Here is a 13,563-nt window from a genome sequence, read left to right as displayed (position 1 = left end):
GAACCGTAAATGTGATGTATCATGTTTACTCATAATTTTGAATAGGTATAGACACTTAATCCATCAAAGATAGTAAAAAGACTATTTCAATAGGGATTTCTTTTGGAAACTTATTATATCTTAAGGAATTTTCTAAAAATGCATAAAAACCAGAATTTTTATTAAACCAGGAGAAACTGGCAAAATCCAGTAGCTATGGTAGTAACATTCATTCGCTGTATAAAAATTCTGTACAGTAACAATGTATACACTTTTTTAAAAGAAAAATCAAAAATAGTTAAAAACTTTTTTATTTGTATAAAAATACAAGCACCTTCTAGTCAAAAAGACCTACAAAGAAAAGAAAAAATACAATTAGTAACTATATCATATAATATATTGACATTACCAAACACAGCATTAGAAATAAGGACAAATTTCACACAAGCACAGAATGTAAGTTTTGAATATGCCTATATATGCTAATAATTGTTGATAGAAAAAAAAGACACATTTATAGTAACTAATTTTCAGGGATGCGATTGACTAAAAGGCAAAAAAGCTGAACCTCCACGTGAGTAAATCTTACGCGTGTGAAATCGTTTAATAATGAATTCCAGACGATATCAGATAATAAATAACTATGCGTACTAATTTATGAATATATGAATGATTACATCGATACTTAACATTTAGAAAAAAGTAAAATTATCCATTAAAAAAATAAAGTTAGAAATTATATTTTCTTCAGTTCACACAAAGGAGACAATTATTACTTGAAAATCTGCCTAGTATAGCACATTAAACTACTGAGAATATACATTTACGTTCCCTTTCTTTAAATAAATACTATTACATGATTTATAGCGATCTTAGATTCCAAAATAGCTATAATGGATTTTGAAATCGCGTAAATATGGAACTCGATATTAGATTTAAGAAAAAAATCCAAATCATACTGTGTAACTTTTAGATCGCGTAAATACGAATCACGATGCATAATTCTCAAACATCATATAAATACGAAAATCAATGTTCGATATTATAACCGCAGAAATGAATCACAACAATGAATTTTAAACTTGTGTGAATACGAATCACTACATAGGATATTAAAAACTTGCAAATAAGAACAGCTACATTGAATTTTTAAATCTCGTAATAAGAATCTCAAAGTACGATATTTAAATCATGTGAATAAGAATCGCAACATGTAACTTTAAAATTAGGTAAAGAATCGAGAATCTTTATCAAAGTACGAGAATCGATGCTTGACATTAAAATCACATGAATAAGAATCAAGATATTAGCAGATTCAGGGCTATGGATTCATATGAAGCTTGTTTATATTGCTTTTGTTTAGCCATAATTAATAAAAATTTACAAATTAATTGAGTGGGCAAATAAATATTTTCACCACATATCAACCTTATCTTTTCTCACACACGCCACTTTTTTTAATGTGGAAGAAGGAACGTCTGAATTACGAAAATACGAGCAATCTGGCAGGCAGGCAAAAATGACGCAAATCGTATCTTCTGTGCGTAAAAGCGGCGAAAATAGCTAAAATGCGGAAGGATTGACAGATAATTTTCTGTTTATCTTTGAAAATCGGAAATATATATAATTCTTTTACTTCAATGGCTAAATTTTTCGAAAAAGCAAAATCTTTATTTAAAATCTTTTTTTTTTTTTTTTTTTTTTTAAAAAAAAGGAGAAACTTTTAGATAATCGGAGTCTGATAAAAAGGCGGATATTCGAGGCACAAAAGTAAAAGAAGCGGAAAAAGCTCATCCCTGATAATAGAGCGAATAGCCACTTGAGCAGCAAGTGGACTAACGAAGGGCTGCAGACATGTTGGTGCCAAATATGATACTGTCTTTTAATCAATACATTCACACACATACAGGTTCGCCATTTCAGATTTTCAAATCTCTGAATAATTCCAAGAATTAATCACTGAAGTTACTATTTTCTCCACAAAAACAATTTAAAAAAGCTATAACATTAATTGAAATGACAGGTATAACCAAAACTGCTATACTCTTCATCTTTATTGGTCTTAAACTTAAAAAAACTTTAAATAAAGAATGGAAGCTATAAAATAGCTAAAAAAAATACAATATATGTACTTCTTTAAAGTGTAATATAAAACTAAAATTTTAAATTGATTAATAAATAAAAAAATTCTGAAACCACAGAAGCGTAAAAAGATAATTCGCTCTAGAAATGATCTGTTGTCCCTGATTAGCAGTAAACAGGGACTAAGAAATTCTAAAATCTAAACATGCAAAACTAAGAAAATATTCACAAAAACTAGAATCAGCAGTAAGATCTTTTCATTTTGTATCAAAAGGATCCATTGATTTAACATCATGATCAAGCATATAACAAGTGTAAAAACAAACAGTAAGAATTTAATTCATTTGGATGTAGCAAATTAGTATTAGAACACATCTTTACATTGGTTACATGTAGTTTTCATCCTCGCATCGTGTTTGACACCCCCCTTCCAATCGCTGAAAGGGAGTGGCTGGGTAGGGCAAAGGGGTTAGTGTATGTTTGCAGTCATTGTCATGCCAAGGACTAGATACAAGTTTCGCCATGTGGGGAATCGCAACTTGGCAGCTCATAACGTAAAAATATACCCCTATTCTCCTGAAAAAGTTGACTGCGCGTGCTCGAGAAATCGAAACTGCAAAATAATGGAAAATCGCACTCCTAGCTAGCAATATCGATATCATAAGTAGAAATTGATGTTATAAATACTCATTCCACAAACGGACGAGTTCGCAGCAGATTATTTTGCCAAAATATTAATCTAAAAAAAAGATGTAGATCCCTTTCTTTCTCAAAAATCGCAAAACTTATCCTCAATAGCCGTTTAATTTTCTTGGCTAAATATATTATGACATTATATTTCGTGCAAACAGCAAGAGAGGGTAAAAACCTTATATTAGATACAACCCCAGAAGTTCAATTATTTGTATTCGATTTTTATAATAAAAATAAGTAAAATACGAAAATAGTGGGTTCTTTTCCATCGCTTCTTTTTAAAGCAATGCTAAAAACTTTAATTGCAGAAAATGCTTGGTAATAAGCTTTCCTTAATACCAGCTAATTCAAAAAATTTATTACTAGCACTTGATAATGACTCCCAGTTCGTCTGTCCCGAAATGGGAGCTTTGGTTGGAAGTGTGAAATTATCTATAAAAGTAAAGAAATTTGTTTAATACAAAATCTTTTTTCTGCTTTATATGTTCATTATTAAATGCAATAATTCTAAGAAATTGAAAAGAAAAAGAAATATTCTCAATCGACATAGCAGCACCCAATAGGTTTAGTCTTACAGAGCATTTTGCAAAATGTAGATACAGTTATACCTATATTCGACCCTAAATTATATCATACTTTTTTATGAATAGTACTTATTGCATTAAATTTAATATATATCTGAGCAACTCGATATTAATAATTTGTGAAATTTATTCTCTTTTAATTCTGATTTATTCTCTTTAGAGGAACATCGTATTTAAAAAATTCTGAAACTAAGGAATCTTTTTTTAAATTTTTTTTTTCTAGAAATCATAAGAAAACTTCATAAGAAATTTTTTAGGACATCAAAACTTGGTCAATTTTTCCCAAAGAATGTTATTTTCTGTAACTAAAACATAGCATATAAACTTAATGAAGGTTTGGATTAATATTCATTTTAAAGTTGGAGAAATTTATTTAATTCTTTATTTTTTATTTAATTGTCATTGATTGAAATCATTTAAAGCATTCAGTCAATTAAAATTATTTTTACATCAGATATTTAATAGATAGTTAACTTCACTTTTTTGATATATTTTACAGAGATATGGGACTTATTTTAAGTATTTAAACAAATATTAAAATTATTTAAAAGAATTTAAATAATTATTTAAATCTTTTTGAATAGTTAAGATCACTTTAATATTATAATTTTTAGCAAGTGGTTCAGTGGTATATTGATCGAATTCTATATATTAGCAATCAACCTTGTATTACGGACTAAATTCTTCTTTTTTTACAGTCATATGAGAATTATTTTAAATATTTGAGCAAATATTAAAACAATTTAAAACAAATTTGAGCAGTTATTAAATTATTATTATTTTCTTTCTCTTCTTTTTTTGAATAGTTAAGATTTCTTCAATATTATAATTTTTAACAAGGGTTTCAGCGGTAAAATTTTTAAATTATTTTATTAGAAAATCTGAACTTAAATGAAATATAATTGCTTGATTTAAATCAAATTGATTGAATTCTATATATACAGGGTGTTTATAAATTCCCGGACCCATTTTGCTGTTTAATAACTCAATGAAGATATAAACAAACTTATGGCATTTATTGCTGGAATAACTCATATATTTTCCTTTTCAGGTTTGAATATCTTTACTTTTGTAAATATCGTCTGTGCGTGTGGTTAATTTCAGATAATTTCATTTTCCTGCCTAAATATCTGTACTTTTCTAAATATCGTCTGCTTATTAATTGCATTTTTTTTGGCAACTATTGCAATGTTATGTTTACTTTCTATGTGATGTTTTATTCGAGCGGATATTAAGGAGAATGCATACATCGACATGCTTGCCGCTACCTGGCGTGAAATTGACTATCGACTTGATATTCTCCGTGCGACGAAGGGAGCACACGTGGAAGTTCATTGACAGGGGTCATGAAACTTTTTGAGTCTATCTAACCATTTATGTTATTAATTTTAATCTATCTTTATTATTTTATGAGGTATTAGACATCAAAATGGGTCCGGGACTTTATAAACACCCTGTATATTAACAATCAAGCTTGTATTACAGAGTAAGACTAAAACATACTAAGAATTTTTTTTTTTTTAAAGAGACCTGTCTAATATGGCTTTACCTAAGCTAATTCTTACTCATACCTTAATCTTAACTTCAATTTTATCAGCTCTAATTCATTATCCAAATACTAATTATACATCCTTATTTATACTATATATTAATATTACATATTAATAATGGCTTGTTTACTTGTCATGATTTTTTGATCTAAGAATATTTTATTTCGAATTTCAATTGGGAAAAAATTTTGTGAGTTGGAATGTTTAATATTTCAAAACTTTGTAAAACACTCGTATAATTAAAAGTGCGTGATAAAAGCGCATGATGTTCATGGGTCAAGTATTAATTTTACTTTATGCTGTATTATTTTAGATTAACTCTTATTCATTGACTTATATTTTGATTGTGAGAATCAAAATATGTTGTAATATTTTAATAAATTCTTAATAAACTTTGTAATTTCTTAATAAAATTAGTAGGTGCAACTTTCATAATTTCACTTCATGAGTAGTACAATTTTCTTAGTTTAGAAATAGGAAGATTAGCGAAATAAATGTGTAAATAGATTTTTATTTTTTTAAACAGTTTTTTAAATAGTTTTTTTAGAGTATATTAATAAATAGTATTTTTTAGAAGTCAAAATTGACTGATTAGGGGATTAATTATAAAAAAAAACTTGTTAAAATGAAGAAATAATATTTATTTTTATTTATTGCTAAAAATCCATTAGTTTATAGTTAAGAAAAAAGGATTAACTGATTATAAAACAAGATTAAAAATTTAGAATATGATATAAAATTGCTCGATATTTTTTTAAACTATTATTTATTTTAACCGAACTTTAATTTTAACTGAAATAACTTCAATATTTTCATACTTCAAAGTATCCGTAAAATACACTTTACAAAATTTATAAAATCGTATTATTACTTAATTGAGATTTCAGTGTTTTAATTCTTTCTTATTTTTCTTGAGCAATTTTCATAAATATGCTTCATATTATTAAGTGAAAGTTTTATTTAAATATTTCAACAAAAAAAAAGTAAATAGAAGTAAAATTTTCATTATTTCTTTCAAATTTATGAAAAATTGCTAACTGTCAACCATCAACTTCGAGATAAACTTTGTAAAAATAATTAAATATTAATTATAACTATTTTCTTTCTATCAATGCATTTCATTTATACATTTTTCAGTGCTAATAGCTTTGGATAATTTCAACCAAATACGAATAAATTTTATAATGCAATCCATTTAAGAGGCCATTGCATTTAAAAATCTTTCATTCTTAGGTATTTCAATTTTAAACTTTTCATATGTTTAGTCCCACTTCAACTCCGTATCCTTGTTATTTTGAACCCAATCCAGAAGACAAGGGAACTCCTGAACCAAGTGTTGGGAGAAATGTGTCTTCGTCGAGGACTTTTTGATGAAACTAATCCGTATGTGTGTTACATGGAGAGGAAAACCACGAAAACATATCATGGTTAGGCTGACGGTAAGGGGACACTAACCCTTGATCCGTCTACCGCTTTTGAAACCTGTTCATCTAATTTGAAGGCGAGCGCTCTTTTCCTGAGCCATCATGGCTCTTATCATAAGATTGAAATATTCAGTTTAGTGAAGTTCAATTTAATTTTCATTAGTTTGCAGTTCAGTTAAGTTTGCAACCATGTTAGTGAGAAAGTTTTTATTGTGGTTTCTAAAATGTTATGCAGACGACTTCTTTCTCCTATTTCTTTGTGAGAAAGTAATAAAAGATTTTTTTAATTCTTTTTTGGGGTAAATTTTACCATTTTTTTAAAAAAACTTTTTTTACAGACTATTGTATAAAAGTACTTAATGAGCATTTTTCTGATTTTAGGTTTAAGCAATAAAACAAGGTTTAAAAAGGTTACTTTTCTAAAATCTTACTAAAACAAGTCACGCAATCATAACTATTATATGATACTAACTTAATTTGAAAAATATTTGCAATTTTAACCATGTTTCTATAACCCCTAGATCAAGAGGTATTCACTGCACAGTTTTTGACATCCCATGTATAGAAAACTCAAAGTCTAATTTGATTAAAAGTTTAAATATTTAACCACAATTTTTTTAAAAATTTATTAACTTAATTTAGCTGTGTTTCGATATAAATGAAGATAATAGTTTTTAAAAATATTAAGATATATATATATTCATATTTTAAAAATATTAATATAAAATATTAATTAATATTAGAAGAGGTAATCATGTAATCAAATAAATGTTTGAATAAAATTTACTAGAAAAATCGCTAACAGGAAGAGTAAAATAAGATTTAAAAAATAAAATTTTTTACTTATAAATGTACCATGCAGTTAAAATCCCCAAACAAGTAATAGTTTTAAAAAATAAATTATATTTTAAAATAAAGAATTTCTTTTAAGAAAAATTTAAATATAGAAAATAATGTTTTTAAATAGAAATAAGGTTTTCAAAAAGCAATTAAATATTTTTAAAACAAAGAATGTTTTTTGAAAATAAATAATATTCAACAAAATAAGAATTTTCTTATAAATAATAATAAAAATTTGATTTTCTTTAAATAAAAAAGCAATATTTAAAAAATAATAATAATAATTCCCTTCAACTAGTAATAAAAATAAATAATGATTTTAAAAAATCAATTTAGATTTTTGAAATTAAGAATTTCCTTAAACTTATAAATAATGTTATTAAAAATAAAAATTCCTTCAATAAGAATGCTTATATTTTTAAAAACAAGAAATTCCTATTAAATTTCTTTTAAAAAACAAACTTTTATTTTAAAAATATAATTTTTAAAAACAAAATTTAAAGAAGCATGTCTCTAACTTCTTGATTGTTGAAAACATAATACTGTTAGTTCCCCTTTCAGTTTCAAACAAAGTAAGTACATGATCTTGTAATCTCTTTTTCCCCCAAGAAATTGCTGAAAAGGTTACAAGCGCACCACCCAAATGTGAGGAAGAGCGTCATGCTCTTCCTCGTTATATATTTTATTCTATAAGTTTCATCGGCAATAAACATTTGGTGTAAAAGCGGCGATAATCGCGCCAAGCTAGTTTACGGGCTAAGCAGTAGAATCATATGAGGCTTTGAGTCGAAGGGGAGGGAAAATGAAAACCTGGACCCGAGGATGAAACAACTACGACACCCTTTACATTACTCGATAAATAATGAAACCTAGCCGACTAGGTCACGGTGTTAAAAATCTAAAAAATGAGAAAAACAAAGCATTGTAAAGATTTGGTCTAATATTAGGATATCAGAGCTGAAGGGGTTAAAACAAAGATGGCATATAAAAGTGATTTAAAACTTTCTATAGGCTGATAAGTAATTCAATTAAATTCACTTGAAACATTAATTTGAAAGTGGTAATATAGATTAACCGCCCTTGATAACAAGCTACTTAAAGAGATGAATTGATTTACTATTGAATATAATCACTTGAATAACTGATCAGCAATTCTGTCTTTTCATTTGCATCAAAAGGATCCATTGATAAAACATCATGTTCAGTTAATATTAAACCATTAACAGATTGGTTATAAACAATATTTGCGACTGAGCCACAGGATAAAGGCACTTTAAGCTGAAGTCGCACATTAACATACAGTAAGAAGTCACAGGGGTCTGTCCAGACATTTTGTGAAAGGTCCGTTTTTGGTAAAATTGTGAAAAAATTACTCGTAATTTGTGAATATAAAATAAACGTTAAGTCACATTCTTTCAACCAGGGTCCGCTTTTGTGAATTTGTGAAAATAGGGTCCGTTATCGCAAAAAAATTTTTTCAAGGAGTTTTTAAATTGTAAAGACATACAAGATTATGCTCAACACTGTAAAATTTTAATTGAAAAAATTAAATTTTAAAAAATAAACAACAATTGCTGTTTCTAAATTAGAGATGCAACATACAAATATTTGGTATTTAGCCTATACTGCTGAACGCAGAATTTACTGCTGAATGCCGAAGACAAAATTTAGTTCGTTTATATCTGCCTTTATTCCCTCACCCCTACCAGGGAAGGGTTTATTCGATTAACAAAACAATAATGAAGATAAACAAATTTGTGAAGGGTCCGATTAAAAGAAAAATCATTTTGTGAAGGGTCCGTTTTTAAGTTAAAATATTTTGTGAAGGGTCCGTTTTAAAGTTAAAATGCTTTGTGAAGGGTCCGTTTTTATGAAAAGATATTTTGTGAAGGGTCCGTTAACGGACCCAAATTTCTTCTAAACAGACCCCTGAGTCAGATATATATTATAATCAATTTATCATGAAAATAAATAATAAAGAACTAGAAAATCAGAAATTAGATCTTTTCATTATGTTTCAAAAGGATCCATTGATAAAGCATCATTTTCATAGCACTTTATGTTGAATAAGAAATAAAAATTTAATTCAGAAATTAATTTAAAAAATTAAACTTTAAACTTGGTAAATCATGTCATTAAAAGCTGCAATAAATTATAGAGAAAACATTACCGAATCCCATGTCATCATCTTCCTCCTCAGATTCTTCTTTCTTTTCTTCCTTTTTGCTTTCTGCCTTAGCATCACCAGCGTCAGCTGCAGGAGCAGAACTAGCAGCAGGTGCAGCTCCAACTCCAGATCCTACATTTGTGATCAGTTGTTTAACATCAACACCCTCCAAAGCTCTTGCAAAGAGACCTGCAGAAATAAATGTACATAAAAAAATCATTAACTAAATAGAAATTATTATATTAAATATTATATTTAATATAATTATTATATTATATTTAATAAATTATTATATTTAAATAAATATCAGGCATAACTAAGCAATTAAGTAAATTTCTGAGCAGCAGTTATTCCAGAGTTTTTCAAAAAATTTTTAAAATCAGGTGCCTTTAGATTATTTTTTTGGAAAAATTGCGAAAAATGTACAACTTGCAAACATCAAAATAAGGTTCTGTTCAATAAGGAAAAAACACGTATATTAAGAACCTTTAGTTTTAGTCTTATAGAAATGAGCTTCTTTATTTGTAAAAGAAAAAGGCTTTGTTTCAGATTTACTTAAGAGATAAAACAATTATAATTTAAAAATGCTTAATCTATCTTGGAATGATAAAAAAATTAGCACTTGTCGATCAATTTTACATTGGCTTCTGAATATGTATAAAATCCAAAGTTAGCAAATTAAATCATTCCTGGTATAACTAAATTAAACTATCATAGAAATTTCAAAAATGTTAAAGAAAGCAAATTCTCCTATGAATAACTTGTCTCACCAAAGATAACTCTGCTTTGGGAGTTGTTGATATTTCAATGGCAGCAAGAATTACTAAATTATAATTAAAAGTACCTATTAAAAACCGAAACTAGAACAAATTAAATAATAAAATGATTTGCAAAGAGCAGGGGTCTGTCCAGACATTTTATGGAAAGTCCTGCTTTTGTAAAACTTAACTCAGTGTAAAATCATAATAAAAAAACAGTGCAAAATTACAGTAAAAGAATTCAATTTTCAAAAAATGATTGCATTGCTGCTTCTAAATTAGAGATGCAACTACAAATATTTGGGATTTAGCCTATACTTACTGCCCAATGCAGAATACTAATTTCGGAGAAATAATGGAAGAAGCGTCTGCCGAAGACAAAACTTGGTGTAGGGTTCGTTAACCGACCCAAATTTCTGAACCCTGAAGAGGGTAAAATTATCTTTAAATAAAATATAATATACCTGGCCAATAAGACTCCACATCCACATTAGCAGCTTTCAATAAAGTTGCTATCTTCTCTGGCTGTAAAAGAAATTAAACTTCTTAGCAACAAAGTGTTAACAATGTGTAAATTTAGAAGAAAATGAAACAAAAGCTGCACATCAGACTCATTAAATCAGTTCAACTATCACGTATTATCAAGCTTATAACTATCATCATTTGAGCAGCAGATGACATTCAAGAATGAAATATAGACAATTTACTCTTATTACAGACAACTAGGATTAGATGTGTCTATTTTACGTTAAATAATAGTCCAAAGAAATTTAAACAGTGTGTTTAACAATTGTTATAATTAGAACAGACCAAGATAATTCCAAGTGCTTTATAGTCATCACAAAAACCATACATATTAAACTTCACTCAAGAAAAGTCTGCTCTTACTATGCTGCAGAGCACTCATAAGATATCTGCACTTAATATACCATAACTCTAAAGCCAGTCAACAAATAAAAACATACCTACAAAAACATGTGGAGGTCTGCTAAAGGTGACTTAAGCTATAACCCTCTGGATGTTCCTTTAAATTTCCCGCAAGTAGATATTGAATTAAACAATTTTTTGAGAAATTAAAAAATAATTACCAATTTGTTTTGATATCTGAAAAAAATTCATTAAAAACTCTCTTCAACAAATTTTACACTGTATCATTATAAAAGTTTTACTAAAAAATGATATCGGCAATGTGGGGGAACATCCTCATTAAAAGAATGTTTTCTATTCTTTATACTATCAGTTTGGTGTACGGATGATTATTGCTAGGTATTATCATTATTCATTAAATTTTGTCTTATGGTACAAAATAAAATTGGTAGAAAACTTCTCATTTTGATCTCGTTTTTTAAAAAAGTACTTGAAACTAAATTTATGAGATATTCAAATCAAGCCTTTTTCAGATCCATGTTCATTACTTGACAAATATGAGTAACTACAAAATTATTTCGCGCATGTGCAGTACAAAAGAACTACTTGCATATTTAGAAGAAAATGAAACAAAAGCTGCACATCAGACTCATTAAATCAGTTCAACTATCATGTATTATCAAGTTTAAAACTATCATCATTTGAGCAGCAGATGACATTCAAGAATTAAATAGATAATTTACTCTTATTACAGACAACTAAAATTAAATGTCTGGTTTTAACCATGGTTAAAACCAGATAAGTCTATTTTATGTTAAATAATAGACCAAAGAAATTTAATCAGTGTGTTTAACAATTGTTATAATTAGAATATACTAAGATAATTCCAAGTGCTTTATAGTCATCACAGAAACCATACATATAAAACTTCACTGAAGAAAAGTCTGCTCTTACTATGCTGCATAGCACTTATAAGATATCATATCTGCACTCATTATAGCATAACTCTAATGCCAGCCAACAATTAAAAACATGCCTACAAAAACATGTGGAGGTCTGTTACAGGTGAAAGCTATAACCCTCAAGGACCCTCTTCAGAGATGTTCCTTTAATTTTCCCACAAGTAAATACTGAATTAAAATTAAAAACCAAAATTAAAGCTGCAAAGCCTTGACAATTATTCAGCTGCATGTTTCAAGACAAAATTAACACATGACTATCATTAGCCATATCGACCATATGCGCTCAAGAGAACATAAAAAAAATTGAGGACACTTCTGTATTGTAATCTGTGGCACCAACTGCAAACACCAAGGTGACCAAGACTTTAAATTTGAAAATTTAAAAAAAAAAAGAAAGTAGCCTGGAGGTAGCTATGAGTTATAAATCGGCCCTTTATGTGATGCTTTTTTCAGTTTCTTGTGGGTTTCTGACAAGTCTAATTATGCCCCAGATCACAATACAGAATTATCGCAAAATATTTGACAGATCATATGCTTTTCACATCTAAAAGCTTCTGAAGTATAAAAACCTAAATTACTTTCAGAAAAGAAAATTTGAAAAAAAAATTCTTATAACAACAAAGATTTAAATATAGGAACTTATATAAATCAACTTAATAAATACCTATCAGACTCATTAAATCAGTTCAAAACTTTCATTTTAAATCAAGCTATGAAAAGTCATCACATAGGCATTGCGTTAGCAGAATGAAACTAATGTTGCATGTATTAATAGAGAAATAAACATAGCGCACTCAGTTCATAACTTGCTTTTCATTGCTTTCATAGTCACCCACATCTCGTAACAATAGTTAATGCTTTCAGTTTCATCATTAAAGATTATCTCACAGGCACTTGTTAAGGTGCCAAAGAGCTTTTCTCCACGCAAAACATTAAAAAAATGCAACCACGAGTTAGATAAAGCCGGTTACATTCTATGATTTTTTAGTTCTTTTCCACGTGTCACTACCCTGTTGTCACCTAAGCTTACCTATTATATAGTCACGGGTAAAGATTCAAAATTCTAAGCAACGATTCAATTTCCAAACAAAAATATGCAGATAAAATTTTAAAACTAGTTTCTATCACAATGGACGCAAAAGCCACGTGGTCAAGCAACCATAAATTTTCAAACTATATGTTACAGAAATTAAAAAATATGAATTATATTAACAATTTAAATAACATAAAATCATATGAATTGAAATACAATCTTGAAAAGAAAATTTTAGATCAAAATCATACTTAAGCTATACTTGATGTGTATTAACGATTCAAATTTATATACTTACTGTAACAGCAATTTCATCATCTTGTAAGATCAGAGCAGAATAAACACAGGCTAATTCATCAGTAGAAGACATTATTAAATCGTAATAAATGGTGTAAGTTGCTTTAAAATATTAAGCCTTAGCCCACCTAAGTTGGGAACTATACACCTTTATTCAGATGGTACGAGAAATGGTGAGAAAACGTGTTAGTTAAGATTGAATACTATTGTTGCCATTTTTTATTTATGAATTGACAAAACTTATGGACATGAAGGCCGTGCATGTAGCATTACAGCTTATCAAAAAAAAAAAAAAATTTGCCAAAATTGACGATTTAAAATAATTTT

The 13,563-nt window shown here is 28.0% G+C and overlaps 1 protein-coding gene across 1 annotated transcript; it reads right to left on the bottom strand.

Moving 5' to 3' along the window:
• Nucleotides 1-274: 274 nt before the first annotated feature.
• Nucleotides 275-13,397, bottom strand: RpLP1 (Ribosomal protein LP1). The gene is made up of 4 exons (XM_016057812.4): nucleotides 13,238-13,397; nucleotides 10,542-10,602; nucleotides 9,323-9,508; nucleotides 275-330 (listed from the first exon to the last, which is right to left on the bottom strand). Exons 1-4 carry the CDS (start codon nucleotides 13,307-13,309, stop codon nucleotides 317-319), a joined length of 333 nt encoding a protein of 110 aa, XP_015913298.1. The 5' UTR covers nucleotides 13,310-13,397; the 3' UTR covers nucleotides 275-316.
• Between the last annotated feature and the right edge of the window lie 166 nt (nucleotides 13,398-13,563).

The sequence above is a fragment of the Parasteatoda tepidariorum genome, chromosome 8 (genome assembly GCF_982258835.1).
Source record: "Parasteatoda tepidariorum strain Cologne lab strain chromosome 8, Ptep-v5.0, whole genome shotgun sequence".
In the NCBI taxonomy this organism is placed as follows: Eukaryota; Metazoa; Arthropoda; class Arachnida; order Araneae; family Theridiidae; genus Parasteatoda; species Parasteatoda tepidariorum.
Note: the sequence above shows the minus strand (reverse complement) of the source record. Positions and strands in the feature narration are given on the sequence as shown.

Excerpts from the sequence above, each read along its gene's own strand:
- RpLP1 (XM_016057812.4), bottom strand. The coding sequence starts at position 13,309 with ATGTCTTCTACTGATGAATTAGCCTGTGTTTATTCTGCTCTGATCTTA. Across the intron at positions 10,603-13,237 it reads ATGATGAAATTGCTGTTACA|CCAGAGAAGATAGCAACTTT; the intron begins GTAAGTATATAA and ends TTTCTTTTACAG. Across the intron at positions 9,509-10,541 it reads TGTGGAGTCTTATTGGCCAG|GTCTCTTTGCAAGAGCTTTG; the intron begins GTATATTATATT and ends TTATTTCTGCAG.